This window comes from Vipera ursinii (genome assembly GCF_947247035.1).
Source record: "Vipera ursinii genome assembly, chromosome: 1".
Taxonomy (NCBI): Eukaryota; Metazoa; Chordata; class Lepidosauria; order Squamata; family Viperidae; genus Vipera; species Vipera ursinii.
Genome location: NC_139512.1, coordinates 48,781,113 through 48,801,496, shown reverse-complemented (window position 1 = coordinate 48,801,496; position 20,384 = coordinate 48,781,113). Strand labels below are relative to the sequence as shown.

The 20,384-nt window shown below is 38.4% G+C and overlaps 1 protein-coding gene across 4 annotated transcripts in view; it reads left to right on the top strand.

Moving 5' to 3' along the window:
- Window positions 1-20,384, top strand: part of NRXN3 (neurexin 3) — a gene marked incomplete at its 5' end in the record, with an annotated part of 1,287,103 nt that overhangs the window by 525,464 nt on the left and 741,255 nt on the right. For all 4 annotated transcript variants that reach the window (XM_083375237.1, XM_083375239.1, XM_083375240.1 and 1 more), the window contains 4 exons: window positions 971-1,090; window positions 13,597-13,978; window positions 14,225-14,415; window positions 15,698-15,871. In XM_083375237.1, coding sequence (XP_083231363.1) covers window positions 971-1,090; window positions 13,597-13,978; window positions 14,225-14,415; window positions 15,698-15,871 — 867 coding nt within the window. The remainder of the gene's footprint in view (window positions 1-970; window positions 1,091-13,596; window positions 13,979-14,224; window positions 14,416-15,697; window positions 15,872-20,384) is intronic.

Genomic DNA, 20,384 nt, shown 5'->3' with positions numbered 1-20,384 from the left:
AGTAGAATCTGCATGTTGTAGTGTAAGCCTTTAAACTTTGGTTAATGTTGTTTGTATATTCCTACACCATTAGAGCTTTAATTTTATTTTTGTATTCGGAACTCATTTACACACACCACAATACACATGGTTTTGCTTTTACCATAAATGATATTCTTTTTTCTCTAAGGGCCCTGAATTTATAAATTGTATTTATTGGGAAAGAAAACTAAAAAAGTTTTGCATATCCAACTTTGCCTTTAGGAGCATTGTTTATCAGAGAATCTGTGGAAAACGTTTAAATGTAAATTAGACCTGCAAAAATACTTTATTAATAAAACAGATAGAAAAGTCTGTAATGATGGTGATACCAATTGCAAGGCATAAGGAGAATAAAAACGTTTTGATGTCGTTTATGCTTAACCTGATGTGAAATCATGTTCGCTGAAAACAACCTGGTATAAATTGTAATCAGGAGTAATAGAATATCCATTGACTATGAAATCGAGCAGTGACATGTTAGTTTTCATGATAAACTTTAATCTAAGAATGATCAGAGTGCCATTATGGTGTAGTGTTTAAGGTATTTGATTAGGACTAAGGAGATCCAGATCCAAATCCATCATTAGCCATGGGAACTCAATTAGCCAGTGAGTGTCATTAGCCAGTCACTTTTTCGCAACCAAGCCTATTTCACAAGGCTGGTGTAGGCACAAAATGAAAGAGGATTCTTATGAAAGCCAGCTTGAGCTCTAGGAGGAAAGGTAAGGCATATATCTATTAGATGATAAAATATGAAAAACACGAAAATATTTCTAGGCAGAAAAAGGACGGCATTCATTGTAAAAGAATAATAACCTTCAGTTTTAATTAGATTAAGGGTCCAAGTCACACCGAGGTGATTTCAGTGATTTTTTTTCCCAACCGAGCAAAACATTGCTATATATTTGATGTGATTTTAACACTTGCTTCTACTTGCTGCTGTCTCCAGGTAAAGGACCTGAAACCCTTTATGCTGGGCAAAAACTCAATGATAATGAGTGGCACACAGTCCGAGTGGTACGCCGAGGAAAGAATCTCAAACTTACAGTTGATGATGATGTTGCCGAAGGTGAGAGGGGTTCAGCTCTGTTTACTAAATGTGATTCCTTTGCATTTGAACTTACATCTCATAATATAAGACAGAATTCTGCGAGATATTCCTGAAGAACGAAGAATGTAAACCATTTGGATCACCCTATATGCAACTCCAGCTACTCATTTCAGCACTCTGAAGAACAAGATTAGCCAGATAAGCACTTGACTCAGACCAAAGTCTGGAACGCTGTGTAAAGATGAAGGGAATAAGAGAGGATTCTAGACCAGGGGTCCCTAACCCCTGGTACATGGACCAATACTAGGCTGCAGCAAGCCAGCAAGCAGGCCACACAAACAAGCAAAGCCCCATCCGCATGATGCAGGTAGCACACAAAACCACGCACCATCTGGTCCATGGAAAAACCTCTCTCCATGGAACTGGTCCCTGGTGCCCAAAAGGTTGGGGACCTCTGTTCTAGACTATTCTGCTTATATTCATATTTTATTCCTGTAAAGAATGAATACCAATCAATGCTGTGTTCTTCATTCCTTTGTACTTCATATCTGTAATCCTGTAAAATTCTGTGGACATTCGCAGGGCAAGGAAAGAAATCAGGAACATATTCTATCTATAGGGTATTTTTCTAGAATCTTGAAAGAATTTTTTAAAAATTGCAAAAAGTTTGCAAAGATCTTCTGTTTTACTAGACTAGAACAGAGGTGCAAAAACTTCACACCAGTCCAGATGCAAGTTGCAGCAAGTTGGATGTGGCCCATAGTGGCTTTCATGTTCTTCTCCCGATGTACAACCTCCAACTCATTTCCTATCCATTCTCCACTGCACCACTTTCCCAAATGCTGCCCTTTCCTTCCTTTCCGTTCGCTTTCCTATCTTTTCTCCACTTTCTCTTTTTGTGTTTACTGCATTACCTCTTCCATTCAACTCCTCATTTAAGAAGGCTTCTTCTTCTTCCTTCTCCTCCTCGTCCTCTTCCTCCTCCACCTCGTCCTCCTCCTCCTCCTTGCTGTCCTCCTCGTCGTCATCCTCCTCCTCGTTCTCCTCCTCCTCCTCTTCCCCAGACAATACCATAATATAAATGGGTAATATAAAAACTCAATCTATTTTTCATATTTACTACCCCTTAGTATACTCATTTTGGATTTTTCAAACAATTATTTCTTTATGCTTCTATGAATAATCTATCAATGCTAAGAGAGAAGCAGTTCTAGGGCTCAGCCACATGATGGCATGTCTTAACTACAATGAAGCTTATCAGAAAGTGAATTGTGTGTGTTTAAGGAGGGTAGATTAAGGTAATTCATAATCCAGTTTTGATAATATTAAGTTGATAAGCCCAAATGTGAAATCCTAATCCACTTTAATTACTCTTACTTATTAAAGCATACAATATAGCATCATGTCCACTGAATTATAAATTAACACTTATGTAGCTGGAGATCATCTATATGCCTACAGATTAATAGACATGTAAAACAATGGGTGAATGTTTTTGTACATGCAAGTAACAATGAGAGCCATACGCCTGTACATTTGTGTAAATAAGAAAAAAATAATTTAATTAGATTTTTTTATGGAAGCAAGTAATTAATGACCGGTATAGAAACAAGCCATGGTGAAATGAAGAGGTAATTTGCTACTTGAAGTTAATGAGGCTGTTCTTATCCATTCTCTTCTTCTGTCTTACCCCCTGCCAGATCATTGAGCAAATGATAACCAAAATAACATCTGACAGAAGAGTGAAACTGTTTTTCCTGTGCAAAGCAGCAGGATGACCACATTATCATTTTTATGACTTTGTCCTCATTTTTCTTTTCCCTCTCCTTATTCTGCCATCCTTGCCCTTGGTAACTGAATGGAAAATCCTGAAAGTGATAAACAGGGCAATATACATGGAAGACACAATTCCATAAGTTGATAGGTCAAAGTAGCACTTACGGGAATAAGTTCCATTTTACAACCCAAACTATGCTTTAATATAGGAAGAAATCAAGATGAGAAAATTATTTATATTAAAAAAAAAACTTTTTCATTAGGATACCTTATCATTTGATTTTGGCAAGAGTGGTATAAAGTTCTTTTTCCTAAGCTGACATTGTCTTTGGGAAATCCAGCCATCATTCTGTAATTTGAAAAACCTAGGTTCTCTATAATTTTTTTTTTATTGAAAAGTTTTACAATACAATTTTCCATTAAAAACCCCCATCCCCCTCCACCCTCCCCTCCCTACCTCCCCCCTACCTCTTCCCTCCCCCCTTACCTCCCCCCTTCCCCCCTCCCTCTTCCCTCCCCTACCTCCCCCCCACCCCCCTCCCCCCCCCGGACTTCCCAGAGCTAAATACAAGGTATATATATATAAAAGCAATCATAAGCAACCATATACTAACAACCATAAATTCTAAAATCCATCACTCTCTAACTTATATAAGAACAAACAAAACTTAACATTATTAAATATATATAAAAAAAAATTAGGAAAAGAAAAGAAAAAACACGAAAGAAGACTTATTCGAATGCTAGATAAAACTTCTTAACCCTATACTTATTCTGGATAAACTCAATCCACTTTCTCCATTCCATAATATAACGTTCTTGCGAGTGATCTTTCAAATATGCCGATATCTTCGCCATCTCTGCCAGGTCGGAAACCTTTAAAGTCCATTCTTCTATGGTCGGCAGCTCCTCTTTCTTCCAATATTGTCCTATCAAAAGTCTTGCTGCCGTAACTAAATTCAGCATCAACTTAGAGTCCACCGCTGTAGCATCAACAATTATTCCCAACAAAAAAAATTGCGGACAAAACTTTATCCTCCTTTTAAAGATCTTCTGTATATTCCACCAGATTTTAATCCAAAAGGCCTTAACCTTTTTACATGTCCACCATATGTGAAAATATGTTGCATCTTCAACCCCGCACCTCCAACACTTAGGCTGATAATTCGGGTACATACTTGCAAGCTTTTTAGGATCTAAATGCCATCTATAAAACATCTTGTAAAAATTCTCTCTTAAATTTTGAGCTTGAGTAAATTTCACATTCCTCACCCAGATCTTCTCCCACATGTCCATTGTAATAACTTCCTGGATATTTTGGGCCCATTTTATCATACAGTCCTTAACAAGCTCTGTTTCTGAATCAATCTCTATCAATGCAAGATATATCCGTTTAATGTGTGCAGGTCCCTGACTTCTAATTTGCTTTATCAAATTTTCATCAATCGTTGCAAATCCAATTTTCTGGTCTTCTTTCCACCTGGCCCGTAACTGAGTATATTGAAACCATGTTTGAACAACCCTCTCTTCTCGCAAGAAGCTATATGATTTCAAGCACCAAACATTCCTTTCCAAACTTAAAATTTCCTTGTAGGTAGTCTCATCGTGTTTGAAACCAGCATGTATATTTTCTATTGCGTGTTTTGGAATTGCCCACAATGGTATCTTACAACTTAGCTTATGTCTATACTTCTTCCAAACTCTCAGCAATGCCTGTCTTAAAATATGCGTCCTAAACACAGTACCTACCTTCTTATCATACAACAAATATGCATGCCAGCCAAACAACAAATCATGGCCCTCAAGATTTAATAACCTCGATTGCGTCAAATTGATCCAATCACTTATTCCTACTAATGCAGCAGCTTCATAATATAATTTAAAATTAGGCAATTTAAGGCCACCTCTCTCACGAATATCCTGCATAATCTTAAGTTTAACTCGTGGCTTTTTCCCTGCCCACACAAATTTATTGATACCACGCTGCCATTCCTCCAAATTAGAATCTTTCTTAAGAATCGGTATCATTTGAAATAAAAATAAAAATTTGGGCAGGACATTCATTTTCACTGCTGCAATCCGTCCCAACAAAGTCAATTGCAATTTTTGCCAACTCTCCAATTCTTTTTGAATTTTCCCCCACAATTTTTCATAATTATTTTTATATAGCTTTGTATTCGAGGGCGACAAAATTACCCCCAAATATTTAACCCTTTTAACAATCTCAAATCCAGTTAATCCTTCCAAGAAGGCCTTCTGTGAAACTGTCATGTTTCTAGCCAAAATTTTAGTTTTCTGTATGTTTACTTTAAATCCAGAAACCTTCCCATATTGTGTTATTATCTCTATCAGGTCCACAACAGAGTTCTCTGGCTGGGTCACTGTAACAACCAGATCATCTGCAAATGCTCTCAATCTATAGTCCTGATCTCCAACTTGTATCCCCTTAATTTTTTCCGAATTCCGAATCTTGTTCAATAATATCTCTAAAGTTAATACAAATAACAAGGGCGATAACGGACATCCTTGCCTTGTACCCTTCTCAATATTACATACTGCCGTCAGACTATTGTTAACTATGATTCGGGCAGTTTGCTTTTGATATAATGCCCTAATCGGCTGTAAGAAATTTTCCCCAAAATCCATTTTATCTAACATTCTCAACAGGAATTGCCAATTCAATTGATCAAAAGCCTTTTCAGCATCTAAAAAGATTAGCGCTGCAGAGATCTGGTTGTGCCTTTCCAAATACTCTAACACATCAACTATATGTCTAACATTATTTTTCATTTGCCTACCACTAATAAACCCCGTTTGATCCCCATGAATCACCTGTTGCAGAACCCTCATCAGTCTATTAGCCAAAACCTTAGCAAATATCTTATAATCTGTATTTAAAAGCGAAATCGGTCTGTAATTTTTAACTTGAGTAGCATCCTGATCTTCCTTCGGAATCAATGAGATAAAAGCTGTTCTCCAAGACGGTGGCACCTTTCCCCCCCCTCTGGATTGTCTGGAACAGTTCCTTTAACGGTTTTATCATCTCAAATTGTAAATTTTTATAAAAAGCCGCAGACAAGCCATCTGTACCGGGCGCCTTATCAACCTTCAAATCCTTAATTGCTGTAAGGATTTCTTCTTCTGTGATCAGTTGGTTAATCCCCTCTCTTTGTGCTTGCGTAAGGACCGGAATATTAGCATTCTCCAAATATTTATCAATGTCTTTTACCTCAATTTCCTCTTTGGTGTATAATTTCGAATAAAAATCCACAAAAGCATCCTTAATAAGATTCTGTTGAAACACAACCCTTCCTTTATATTCAATCTTGTCTATATTAGAGGCCCTTTGTTTCTTCCTCAGTCTATAGGCTAACCATCTGCCTGGTTTATTAGCGTTACAAAAAGTATTATGCCTAGCAAACCGCAGATTGGTTGCCACTTGGTCTGCCATTAATTTATCAAATTGTCCTCTTAACAGCCTAATAGCCTCTTTAATCTTCACGTCTCCTGGATTCAAAATCAAAGCCCTTTCTTTTTCCTTTATTTCATTCTCCAGTTCTTTCCTTCTAGTTTCCACTACACGTCTACGTCTATTATTCATATATATCAACACACCTCTCATATAGGCCTTACTAGCATCCCAAACCATATCCATAGAGGTACCCTTATTCATATTAATCTCAAAAAAATCCTTCATCCGCTGTTTACATTCTTCCACATTTCTCTGATCTCTAAACAAATTCTCATTTACGCGCCACGAGCGCCTGTCTCTTTTCTCCTTATCAATCTCCAACCAAACTGGACTGTGGTCTGAAATAGTTCTTGCACATATCTTCACTTTTTTAGTTCTCAAAAAGAAATCATTAGTCAACAAAATAAAATCAATCCTTGAGAAAGATTGGTGTCTGTCAGAGTAAAAAGTATAATCCTTCTCCTGCAGGTGCCTCTCACGACAGATATCTCGCAATTCCAAATCATCCTTCAATTCAAAAAAAGTTTTAGGCAGTCTGGCGTGGCTTGGAATACGCTTAAAAGCTCCAGCTTTATCCAAGTGTACATCCAGAACACCATTCCAATCTCCCATAAAAATAAAAGATTTATAATCCAACTGGGTAAGCTTTGTATGAAGTAAGCTAAAAAAATCAGCTTGTTGTTGGTTAGGTGCATATAGTCCAACTAGAAGCATCTTTTTACCTTCTAACAGCAGCTCAATCATAACATATCTTCCATGCTTATCTGCTTCAATTAAATCTGCTGTTAAGGCACTTTTAACATAAACAACTACTCCATTTTTCTTATTCTCTGCAGAGGCAACAAAATGCGTACCCAGTCTCGAGTTCAGTAAATACTTTTGATCCAAAACTCTAATATGCGTTTCTTGCAAACATATAACATCTATCTTAAATTGCTTTAAATATTGAAAAACTTTCTTCCTCTTCTGCGGTGAATTCAATCCATTAACATTCCAAGTTAAAAATTTAGTTGCCATGCATATCATCCAGAAGCCCTTGGACCACAGCTTTGATAGGACTAACTTCTTTAGGCCGTGCCCCTCCCACAGCTTGACTGTATGAACGTTGCGAACAAACTGAAGACTTTTGCTGATCTTGTTCTATTATTTTCTTTGCTCGTTTTAAAGCAGCACGCGTCACTCTTTGCTCTCTAGGATCATCCAAAGAAGTTGTAACTTGATCTCCTCCCACACCACTTTCCTCTGTTTCCTCCTCTTGTTGTTCTTCTTCTCCAGATCCTTTCCCAGCTTCCAGGAGCGTTAATGGGGTTGCTTTTAGGACATTATTGTAGAAATCACGCGCTTGCTTCACAGTAATCAACCGGTACCTTTTACCTTCATGCATCACCATCAGCCCCTGAGGAATCTCCCATCTGAACCTTATATCTCTTTGCTTGAGCTCATGCACGAGGAATGTATAATCCTTCCTTCCCCTTAAAATCCTTGGAGGAATTTCTTTTAAAACCAAAACTTCTTGTTCAGCAATCACCACTTTAACATCATAGGCAGCTTGTATAATTTGATCTCTGATCTCTCTTTTTACAAAATAAACCACCACATCTCTAGGCAACTTCCTCTGTCTAGCAATCCATGAATTCACCCGAAACACTTTATCCATAGCTGCTCTTATTTCAGATGCTGGCAGGTTTAATACTTCTTCAAAAGCCTCAGAGATCAGCTGCTTCAAATCTTCTTTAGTGTCCTCTTTTAAACCTCTGATTCTGACAGCAAACTGCATCTGGTAAAATTGGGCCAAGCTTAAGTCCTTCTCCAGTTTGTCTCTTACATTTTCATTCTCTCTTACTTTAACTTCTAATATAGCATTCCTTTGAGCCAAATCATCCATCTTTTCATCTAATTCTTCCACACATTCCGCCACTTTATGCACTGAAGACAAAATGTCTACCTTCATCACGCTGAGCTTCTGTTCCATCCTCTCTTCCATTCTCTCCTCCAGTTTCTCCAATTTCTCCTCCATCTGCGCAAATTTATCAGCCATTGATTGATTAATTGAGTCCAAAAGTTTATCCACAGCATCTCGAAACTCCTTCGCTGTCAGCGCTTCAGAAGGGTGCAACGCCTGTAAAGATGATTGTTGCACTGGCGAGGATCCACCACTCCGAAGAGTTTTAGGGGGAGGTTTCGCCGCCATCTTTTTTAATCCTCAAATATGACGCACTTTCACTTAGAGTTTAAAAAGTTCAAGTAGTTAGAGAGTATAATAAAATAAGCCTCTTCACCTTTATCTCTTGTATCGCTCTGCCTGCTCCTTTAAATCATAGTCCTTTCTTCAGGCAGGGATGGTTCGCAGACGCCTGGCTCTGCTCCAAAAAGTTCAGAGCAGACACGCCGGCCAGCTGGGAGCAACCCAGGCTTCGGGGGAGTTCAATCCTTCAGCCGCCCAAGCTCCAAGCTCAGGCGGCCTCGGAGAACTCTACCCCTACCTGGGGCCTCACCCCCTCCTCTTCTCCCGAGGAGGGGGCTTCAATTTCACCCGAACAGCTGTTCGGCGCTGTTACGGGCGAAAAAACAAACAGCTGAGCCGCGGGCAGCCCGGGAAGGCTGTCTTCGGCGCCGCGACGCCACCGGAAGTCCCAGAAGTTCTCTATAATTTTTGTTGTTGTTAGTTGCAAAGTCGTGTCCGACCCATTGTGACCCCATGGACGATCCCAGGCCTTCTTGTCCTCTACCAACTTCTGGAGTCCATTTAAGCTCACGCCTACTGCTTCAGTGACTCCATCCAGCCACCTCATTCTCTGTTGTCCCCTTCTTCTATTGCCCTCAATCTTTCCCAGCATTAGGCTCTTCTCCAGTGAGTCCTTCCTTCTCATTAGGTGGCCAAAGTATTTGAGTTTCAACTTCAGGATCTGGCCTTCTAAAGAGCAGTCAGGGTTGATCTCCTCTAGGACTGACCGGTTTGATCACCTTGCAGTCCAAGGGACTCGCAGGAACCTTCTCCAGCACCATAGTTCAAAGGCCTCATTTCTTTGGCGCTCAGCCTTTCTTCTTCTTCTTCTTCTTCTTCTTCTTCTTCTTCTTCTTCTTCTTCTTCTTCTTCTTCTTCTTCTTCTTCTTCTTCTTCTTCTTTCTCTAGGGACTGCCAATATTTCCATTAGTTTGACCACTGACTACTATGACTTTCCCATTGTGGGTTTCGACTGGACTCTACAGCATTTTGCAGCTGACTAATTTCCTTTTCTAATTCAGAACAAACTAATGAAACTAATGAAAGAGTTGGGCCTAGCCTGAGAGTAAAACTCATTTTTTTAATTGGTTAGTTGAAAAGAGGGAAGGTTGGCTCTGGCTCTTCAATAGTTATCATTAATATTTTGCAAAAATTAGCTCAGAGACTTTGAGTGATGGTTCTGAGAGTTGGCCAAATGGAAGTAGGTGATCCCTCTACAGCAGGCATGTCAAACTGCAGGCCGAATGTGTCATGCCAAAACTGCGCCCACCCCATTGCCAGCAATGAGAAAAAAGTCATGATATGTCTTGCAATGTCACGTGATGTCGCAAGTTTGACATGCTTGCTCTAAAGTATTAGCCTCAGAACCAATCTGAAAGTTTTCTAGTTCTGACAGGTTGTTCAGATTAAGAGATTGTAACTGAAACAAGATTACCTAGTTAGTTCTATTGGTTTTAAACTTGTTCCTTCTTAGCTCAAGTCCGTCTTTAGCTAAGCAGATATTGGATAGGTTGATGCTATTTGAGAACTGCTGAGGATTCCCAAGGAACTTTGCAAACACTATTTGGAAGACTTCTGGGGAGTGTTTTTCCAATCATGCTATGCCAGCAAAACTGGAGAGTGACATAGTGGCCAACAAATCATAAGAGGGCAATCTACCTTCAAATACCAAAAAAGGAAGCTTAATAAAGAGTGCAAACTATGATAAAATCTCCTTAATTTCAATGCTAGTAAAATAATCTTGCATAGATTATAACTCTACATAGAAAAAGGATGTCAGATGTTCAAGCCTTCAGAAAAGGCTGTGGAATGAAAGATATTATTGCTGATGCACACTGGATAACTGAGAAAGCCAATAAATACCAAAAAGAACTCCGTATATGTGTCATTCACTTGTGTTGATCACATCCAACTGTGGAATGTACTCAGAAAAATGGGAATCCTAGGACATCTCACTGTCCATATTAGAAACCTATATACACAAACAGACAGAACAAAATTAAAGAGATTGGGTCCAGTCTGGCAAAGGAGTGAAACATCTGCAAGAAAACAAGCAAACTCAGAAAGCAGCAAGGATCCCTTGTGAAACTCCTCCCTTATTTATTCAACCAATATGAAGGACATATACTGTGGGAACCTGGACTGAAGGAAGTTGACTGTGGTTTTAAACTGAACAATATATATAAAACGTGCATTTTGCTGATGACATTAATTAATCAATAGCTGAAAATGCAAAGAATCTGCAAAGTCTAGAAATAAAAGTCAAAAATCTTAATTAAAAAATGGGACTAAATATAATGAAGATCAAACTAAAGACAAGAGGTACAGTAACCAGGCTTGGAATTGACAATGAAGATATCAAATTGGAAGACAGTTTCTGCCCTTTTGGATCAACCAGCAACAGTAAAGGAATGAGCAGTCAAGAATTATGTCACAAAGAGCCCTAAATGTAAAAAAAAATGAGCTAGTGATTTATAATTTTGATGATTAGACAAAGAAGAGTGTCACAACGCAACTAGAGAGATAGGGGTTAAAATATAATTGTACTTAGATGTTGTAAAAAGCACAGAAAACCTCTTCTTTTATACCTCTATTTATGTCTTAGTCTCTTTCTTTTTCTATTTTCTCCTATTTTCTTTTTACTTTTTTCTATTTTTTTCTTATTTTAGCTTTTCCTTTTATTTCTCTTTCCTTTTTGTTTGCTCTGTTCTATTTTACTTTGTAGTTGTTCTTATTATTTCTGTTAAAACTTTAAAAAATGTATAAAGAATAGGTAAAGAAATACAGTATGTCACAGGTAGCATTTGGTAGAGCAGTTATGAAGGCCGTGTGAAATGTATTCTGAGGCTAAGATCTGTCCGTGCTAAGAAAGATCAAAATAATGCAAGGTCTTTAGAAGCAAAAGTAGAACTTTGAAGAAGCAAGATAACGGATTTGAACAATGGTGTTGGAGAAAACTCCTGAGAATACTATGGATAGTCACCCAAAAAAAAAAAACACACACAGATGAATTGATCAGTGAGCAAATCAACCCAAAGTTCTCACTTGGGGCAAAAATGACCAGGTTGGCCCAGACACGACTTTCCTCCCTCTTTGCCTACTTTTAGTAATTCCGTAAGGGGTAGGGCAATTTCAACAAAGGAGGGGATGAATTGATGGTAGAAGTTGGCGAATCCCAGAAAGCTCTGGAGCTGTTTGCGAGTCTTTGGGGGCTGCCATTCAACTATGGCTTTCACTTTGGTCAGGTCCATTTCGACCACCAGATCAGCTGTCCTCGCGGCTTGAGTCTTGCTCCTGAGAGGTCTGAAAAAGTTCCTTCTCCACAAGCACACTGGCTTGCGCTCCCACCTGCAAAGTAGCAGCCACTGCTGGGGTGCTGGTTTCAGGCACTCCTTCCTTCTTCATGCTGAAATCTTCCTCGAATCTCTGTCAGTCTATCCCTCAATTCTAGGGACAGTGACTGGGGCTCAGGACCCCAAGATAGTTAGGTAAAAAAATGGAGGTTTTTGCTTAATGTCATGGTTCCAACAGATGAATCTCTTCCAAAGAACTTCAAGGCATTGTTTTCCTTAAAGAATCTTTTATTCGAGAAACAAAGTATTGGCACTACATAGTTGAAGCCAAAAACTGAATTCCCCTCCCCTGGCACAAAGTAATAAAGCACAATTCCATCGTCCAATTAACAGTCATAAATCACATTACCCAATTAACATGAAGTGCGGGCTTTCTCCCCAGCTCTCCAGCCCGCCAAATCACTATCAACTCTGGACCTAATAACCTTGGGTTATTATTGTTATAACTAACTGGACTCTCATCCACATTCACCCTCCAGCATCAACAAACTCTAAAAGCAATAGAGAAAAAATGGTTACATTTCCTTCTGTTGTCAAAGCAAGAACATCTGATGTTAGCATTGACAATATGTTTAGTACAAACAGCTAATTTCAAAGCATGATTGCTTTTGTTAATTATAATTAACATCTGTGATTCTTTAGGGGTCAGATAGTACACTAAGTTGTAGTTAATCTAAATAGGAGCAGAAGACTGAGACTTTTTTTTTTGCTTTTCCAGTTGAAAAGCATTATACAAACCTGAGAAAAGTCTATAGCTGCATTCTCATAATGCTAAAGCATGGTTTAAATTTATATCCAAATGCAGCCAACAATTTCATAGTATTAAATATTCTCATGTGGAGATGACAGCAAAATTCCAATATTTGAGGGGTTGCCACAAAGAACAGGGGGTCAAATTATTCCCCAAAGCACCAGAGGGCAGAACAAGAAACAGTGGTTAGAAACTGACCAAAGAGAAGCAACCTGGAATTAAAGAGAAACTTCCTAACTTTGCATATCCAACCAACTTTCTCAGTGATCATGTTTTTGCAAAATTGTTTTCTCAAAAGCCAGAAGAAAGAAGAAAGAGGAATGTCAGAATTTACAAGCATGCAGACTTCTAATGCTTGCAGACTTCCAATGCCTTAGCAGGGGGTTGTGCTATTCTGTTCTGTTCTGTTCTGCTCTGCTCTACTCTACTCTACTCTACTCTACTCTACTCTACTCTACTCTACTCTACTCTACTCTACTCTACTCTAGTCTAATGCATTGCTTTCAGTGGTTAACTCTGCATCTTCTGGACAAGATGGTGGAGCCTTAAGGCATCCTTATTTATCATTGTGTTCCCCACATGGATTGGAAAGTAGTTCCAACATTTTCAGTCAAGAAGGATAATGACCATATATAGCTGCGATTTCTTGGCATGGTACCTGCACAGATTTAATGTACCAGGTTATGATAGGTTGACTTAAAGAAACAGCATTAGTATTAATAGAAAAAGGTTCAGGAACTATCTAGCACTCCACATTTTGGTGAGGTGCAGGTCCCAACATTCCTAGTTAAGTTTGATAATGGTTAGAAATACTGGAAGTTGTGGTTTAGCAAGATGTGCCATAATTTATTTATTCCTAAAAAAGATAGAAATAATTTGGAGTAGGATTTCTTTTATTACTAGTTACTTCAGATTTTTTTAAAGTTTTTTTTGTGCTTTGATCTTCAGGTACAATGGTTGGTGATCACACTCGCTTGGAGTTCCACAACATTGAGACTGGGATAATGACAGAGAAGCGTTACATCTCTGTCATTCCTTCCAGCTTTATTGGCCACCTTCAGAGCCTCATGTTCAATGGCCTTCTCTACATTGACTTATGCAAGAATGGAGACATTGACTATTGTGAATTGAAAGCCCGCTTTGGGCTCCGTAACATCATTGCTGATCCTGTTACCTTCAAGACCAAGAGCAGCTACCTGAGCTTAGCAACCTTGCAGGCCTATACCTCCATGCATCTCTTCTTCCAGTTCAAGACAACTTCTGCCGATGGTTTCATCCTTTTCAACAGTGGGGATGGAAATGATTTCATTGCAGTTGAGCTGGTTAAGGGGTAAGATCTTCCATTGGCTCTGGCAATGGATTAGTTAATAGAGATCTTTTGTATGTGTTTAAAACCTAATTTTAATTTCTGATTGTTTTATTTTTTTGAAATTATAACTTTAATGACTTTGTAGTTAGAGCATAATTTCTCTGACAAAGCTGCTTCTGTTTCATGTTCCTAGCCAAACCATTATTATTTGAAATTTAGAACTATTTTTTTTAACTTTTTCAAAGCAGTTACTTTTGTTTTTTGTAGGTATATACATTACGTGTTTGACCTCGGAAATGGACCTAATGTTATCAAGGGCAATAGTGATCGCCCATTGAATGACAACCAGTGGCACAATGTAGTTATCACCAGAGACAATAGCAACACCCATAGCCTAAAAGTGGATACCAGGGTTGTTACTCAGGTCATCAATGGTGCCAAAAACCTTGACCTTAAGGGTAAGTAATTGGATCAATTTTGAACTGATTCATCCATGCATGATAATAATATTATTATTAGGAATAATATTATTCCTAATATCATATCAGTTTAAAAATCTGAAAGCTGAATGTGGGAAATACCAGATTGGCAAACCATATAATGAGTATAAATACCTGATATTTTCAGTTATAAAGAGATCATGGGTTTGGTTTGGAAAGACTCTGTAGAAAGCAATAAGACTTGAAAAAGATATTGCACTGCATAGCTGAACTTATTTCTTAAGAACTTTATATAAGGCAGACATGTCAAACACAAGGCCCGGGGGCCAGATCTGGCCCGCGAAGTGGTTTCATGCAGCCCCCAAAGCCATCCTGGAAACAGTTAGGGAACAGCCCCCACTGCCTTGGCCCTGGCCCAGAGACCCTCCTTCTGCCAGAGACCCTCAGATCTGTCCCACTCCTGCCCAGGCCCCCATAGGCACCCTTGATGCGAACGATGTAGACCTGGCCACGCCCACCGAGTAGGCCATACGCACTTTAGCCACACCCACCCAGTAGGCCACGCCCACCCAGGCCACACCCACCCGGCCCCCTGAGGGCAACTGCAATGCTGATGCTGCCCTCAGTGAAATTGAGTTTGACACCCCTGATATAAGGCATCATAGGGCCCAAGTCCAGATTAAACCTCTCCAATGGATAGCTGTCTCACTGCTGCTCCACTTGAACATAACCAAGTAAAGGGAAGTCCAGCACACAACTTGTAACTGATTCAGCTATAAAACAGCATTTCTTATTAAGATTTTTCCCCCTTATATTCATTCAGTATCTGTTTTCCTATAAGTTAAAATTATTGTTATGGGATGCGTGCCCTGGAATGATGGAGGTTAGAACTTGGCCTTCTGAGTGACAAATATCTTACTCTCCTCAACTCTATGTTCCCAATATTAAACTAAAGATTCCTAATTCCCTGAATCAGTTGCTAGTCCTTTGATCTTCCTCCTAAAGTATGGTGCCTAGATCTGAATGTAGGACTTGGAGTCTGACTCATACAGAGTGTAGTGAAATTATTACTGTTTGTAATTTGGATACTATAATATTGTTGATGCAATGTATACCGTAATTGTAGCTGCTTATTTTGATATCACACAGTTGTTTATATTGCAAAGTTCTGTCCTATTAGTATTACCTAACTTATCATTAACAATAAAGCTTTTTAAGATGCTGAACATAATATAACTGTAAATAGCACTGCTCACTGATTTCCTAGCTTTTTCCTTGTCTCCTATGCATTTTCCTTTAGGTGACCTGTACATTGCTGGACTGGCTCAAGGAATGTATAGCAACCTCCCAAAGTTGGTAGCATCGAGAGATGGATTCCAGGGCTGTCTAGCATCAGTGGACTTGAATGGGCGTCTGCCCGATCTCATTAATGATGCTTTGCACCGCAGTGGGCAGATTGAGCGGGGATGTGAAGGTATAGTTTACTTAAAGTGCAATTCCTTTTTGCTCAGTCCTCCCTCCCTCATCGCTGTTCTATGCATTGCCAGTCATTTTGTCCATAGAGCCTCTTACTGATGTATCCTCGCTGTGACATCTTCTCCTGCTATCCATATACATGTTCCATATTTGTAATCATCTTGGAATGAGAGATGGTTCTATATGGCTTTCTTATTTGATGTATTATATCCGTATCACAGAAATACATTATATATAGCATGCACATCACTTGGATGTCTTAGGTTATGTTTATAATTCTAATCACCTTAAATCAGAAACAAGAATAGTAATAATATTAGATTTTATCCAAAAAACATCAAATAAATAGCAGAAGAATGCCTATTGTATAAATGATCTGGATACTTAATCCTCAACTAAAATTGAGATATTACATAATGATGACATGCAATCCTGATATAAGATCTCAGTTTCCTATCCTGCAAGCTCTTGCTAATTATTAAGGTGTAATAATAATCCATTCGCTATCCAGACGTGTTCTACAATTAAAGCTTTAAGTTGATTTCTATTAAAAGCATTCTTACCCATAAGCTGGCAGTAATTTATGTATATATGAAACAATTGGAGATGTTTATTCCTAATCAGACAGTGATTATAAGAAACACAGCAAATAATATCTGAACATTATTTTTCCAGTTGAGTCATTTTCCACAAGCAGGATTCTGTAAAAGTATCCGTATTCCTGAAACAATGCATAGTGGTCTTCATATTACTACTGTACACATATCCCAGTTTCACTTAGGATTCTATAAATTCAAATTACAGTTAATCAAATTCAAATTATAATTCTTCTACTCATAATGATAGTTTTATTAGGATGGTATAATATTTTATTTCTTAAAATAATATATGTGGCCACCATTCTCACAACAGTGATTCTGGTAGTGTATAAAGATTAAAACCAAAGAATTAAAAATAATAGCCCATAACATTCAAGGGAAATAATACCTTATAAAATCATATCCACATTAAGCTTGCCCAAAGTTTTATCAAACCACCCGGCCTGAACACCTGGAGAAGCAGCTAGGTTTTAGGAGCCTTGTGAAAAGCCAATAGGGTTGGAGCCCTCCAGACGTCTTGGGGGATGGTGTGGGGATGTTATTACACAAGGTAAGTAGGCACTGCCCCAGAGAAGACATGCTTCTAGATCAAGCAAGTGGACACTGTTTGATAGAGGGGATGTGTTGCATATCCTCTCTGCTAGTTCTAGTGGGTTAAACAAAAACAATGGAAGAAAGGCAGGCCCACAGTATGTCCCATTTGGTCATCTAGGAGTTCTGTGAATTGCATAGTTAGTTCTCCATCAGTCTTATAGTTTATATGGTTTTGGAATAAACAACAAGCTAGTTTAAGAGCATATTTTTTTTGGGGGGGGGCATATTTTGATTTTTGGATAAAATGTAACAGGAAGTAATGCTCTGGAATAATGGGACTTTTGAAAGAATCGTGCACTTGGGAAGAAGGTAGGCAGGATATATCTAATTAGATTCCCACAATGGCTGTTACTATGACTCTCTTACCCTTTGTATTTAGAAGCCTGTGATTTTTTTTGGGGGGGGGGGAATCATTCACATATGGATTTTTCCCCTTCCCTTTTAATATCTTACAATATCTCTTTCTGTGAAATAACCACCAATGGCTGGTGTCACCTGACAGCATTAATATGTTTACCTGTAAGAAATAAATGGAAACAACACATTGATGGCATATTAAAGACTATAAGCTTTTTTCCCCCTACTAGAATCACCTTTATCAAGAGAATGAACTATATATGCACAGTGAGAGAAACAGTGAAGAAAGAGGGAAATGAAAGGCAGATAGTGCAAAAGGTGATAATTCCATTATTGGCAATGGGTATTCACAAAACAACTTTTGAATGATGGCACAAATCCTTTTAGGGTTAGCTATTTAACAACTGTGACTTTTTTAAAAAAAGAAAATGTTATGAGAAGAAGCAGTATTTACTTACAGAATGCAAGGGGTCTGCATTATCTATAGTTCCTTGCATTTCTCTAAATCTACTCTAGAAAGTCCTCAACCAAATGAAGCAGATGTTAGGGGTACATTGATGAGCAGATTATATAGGTAAGAGAACAGAAATTCATGGTACAAGTGGATTTTATTTTCTTCCATGATATTAGACTCAGTCCTTCATTACAAAGTCCTCAGTAACGGTATTATAAAAAGAAGTAAATAAATAAATTTTGGCATTCTGTCAATAACTTCAAACTGACTTTCTTCAAAAAAGAAATTTTACAGATGATTGCAACACAAGGCATCTGTACCACTGTTAATTAAGAAGTTCAGTATTATCTTTTGAGGCTTGAACAAAGGCAAGAATTTTACTTTATTTTATGTTAGTCATTTTAATTTATATATTAACTCACAAATGCAACTATGATTGTGTTATTATCCAACTTCTGATTTCTGAAAAGACATAATAAGATAATTGTTAATACTTTCTGTGTTTCCATACTTTCCATTCCTCGCCAATGGCCAGTTATTTAGTGAATTACGAAATGAGTTATTTTTATAACTCACTAAAATACTTGATGCACCTAAGCACAGGTTTTATTCTATAAATTAATAGTTAGGATACCTCAAGGCAGAAGGTCTTTTGTGGGGGTGGGTGGGTTTATAGATGTTTAACTTAGCTACATCTCTATAAAGAAGAAGAAAAAATTGTGAATATGTGAACCATGAGAAATAATGGTTCTGTTCCAGAGTAGTAAATTGTGCAGCTTATATTGGTTGCTTTATATACACGGCACTTATATCTTATTTTACTTAATAGCAAAGTGATGGTCAGATGTTTGAAGGGTTCTGAACCTAAATTTACCATTGGTGAATTATTTGAACAAACTATTTTGTTGCCATTGATATTTTCCCCCTCTTGGGCACTGTATTATTGCCATCTACATCACACAGAGGCAGCAGTGTTTTAGAGAAATATATCTTATATGGGACATTTCAGAATGGAATTTTCTGGTTATTTAGTTTGCTAGAATCAGAATTTATACTATATATTTGCACAACTTAACACCAATCCTTTGTAAAAACAAAATCCAGCTTGGTGTTACTGCTTAAGGCACTGAGCTGGGAAACTATGCGTTTTAGTCCCACCTTAGGTCCATAATTAGCTTTCAGCCAGTCACTTTCTCTTAGTTCTAGAGAGTAGACAATGGCAAACCACTTCTGAAATCCTGTTAACAAAACTTCAGGGACAAGTCCAGGCAATCTCCAGAAGTCAACAGTGATTCAAAGGCATACACAAACACTTATTTTTAAAAGCAAATTGATCATTCTACTACAATCAGAAATATAGTAATGGAACACATGTTTACATTTATAAGATATCTGATTCAGTCTGTGACATTTGCAGTTGAGTTCCATATCTTTCTTTAATGACCTTGGGAAGCCATTATGCATCAGTACAGACTTGCATAAACTAATTGGACCCTTTGTATCTTGTGTATCTTTTACAACCATGTTCAGTGAGGTAATTCTGATTCTTAAAAAAGAAACCCCATCATGGATTACTGCCTTGTCGTGGCGAAGGGGCTTGCGTAATTCAATGAAGCTATGAGCTATGCCATGCAGGGCCACCCAAGACGGAAATGTCATAGCAGAGACTTCTGACAAAACGTGATCCACTGGAGAAGGAAATGGCAACCCACTCCAGTATCTTTGCCATGAAAACCCTACAGTATGGACAGTACCAAAAGGCAAAACGATATGACGCTGGAAGATGAGCCCCTCAGGTCGGAAGGCGTCCAATATGCTACTGGGGAAGAGCAGAGGGCTAGTACTAGTAGCGCCAGAAAGAATGAAGCGACTGGGCCAAAGCCGAAAGGACGCTCAGCTGTGGATGTGTCTGGTGGTGAAAGGAAAGTCCAATGCTGTAAAGATTTTTTCTCCATAGGAACCTGGAATATAAGATCCATGAATCAAGGAAAGCTGGACGTGGTCAAACAAGAGATGACAAGACTGAACATCGACATCTTAGGTATCAGCGAACTAAAATGGACAGGAATGGGTGAATTTAATTCAGATGACCATCAGGTATACTACTACGGGCAAGAATCCCTCAGAAGAAATGGAGTAGCCTTCATAGTCAATAAAAGAGTAGGAAAAGCAATACTGGGATACAATCCTCAAAATGACAGAATGATCTCAGTTCGAATCCAAGGCAAACCATTCAATATCACAGTAGTCCAAGTCTATGCCCCAACCACCGGTGCTGAAGAGGATGAAATTGACCGGTTCTATGAAGCCCTACAGCACCTTATAGAACTAACACCAAAAAATGATGTGCTTATCATCATGGGGGATTGGAATGCTAAAGTAGGAAGCCAAAAGATAACTGGAGTAACAGGAAAGTTTGGCCTTGGAGTACAAAATGAAGCAGGGCATAGGCTGATAGAATTTTGTCAAGAGAATACGATGGTCATAGCAAACACTCTTTTCCAACA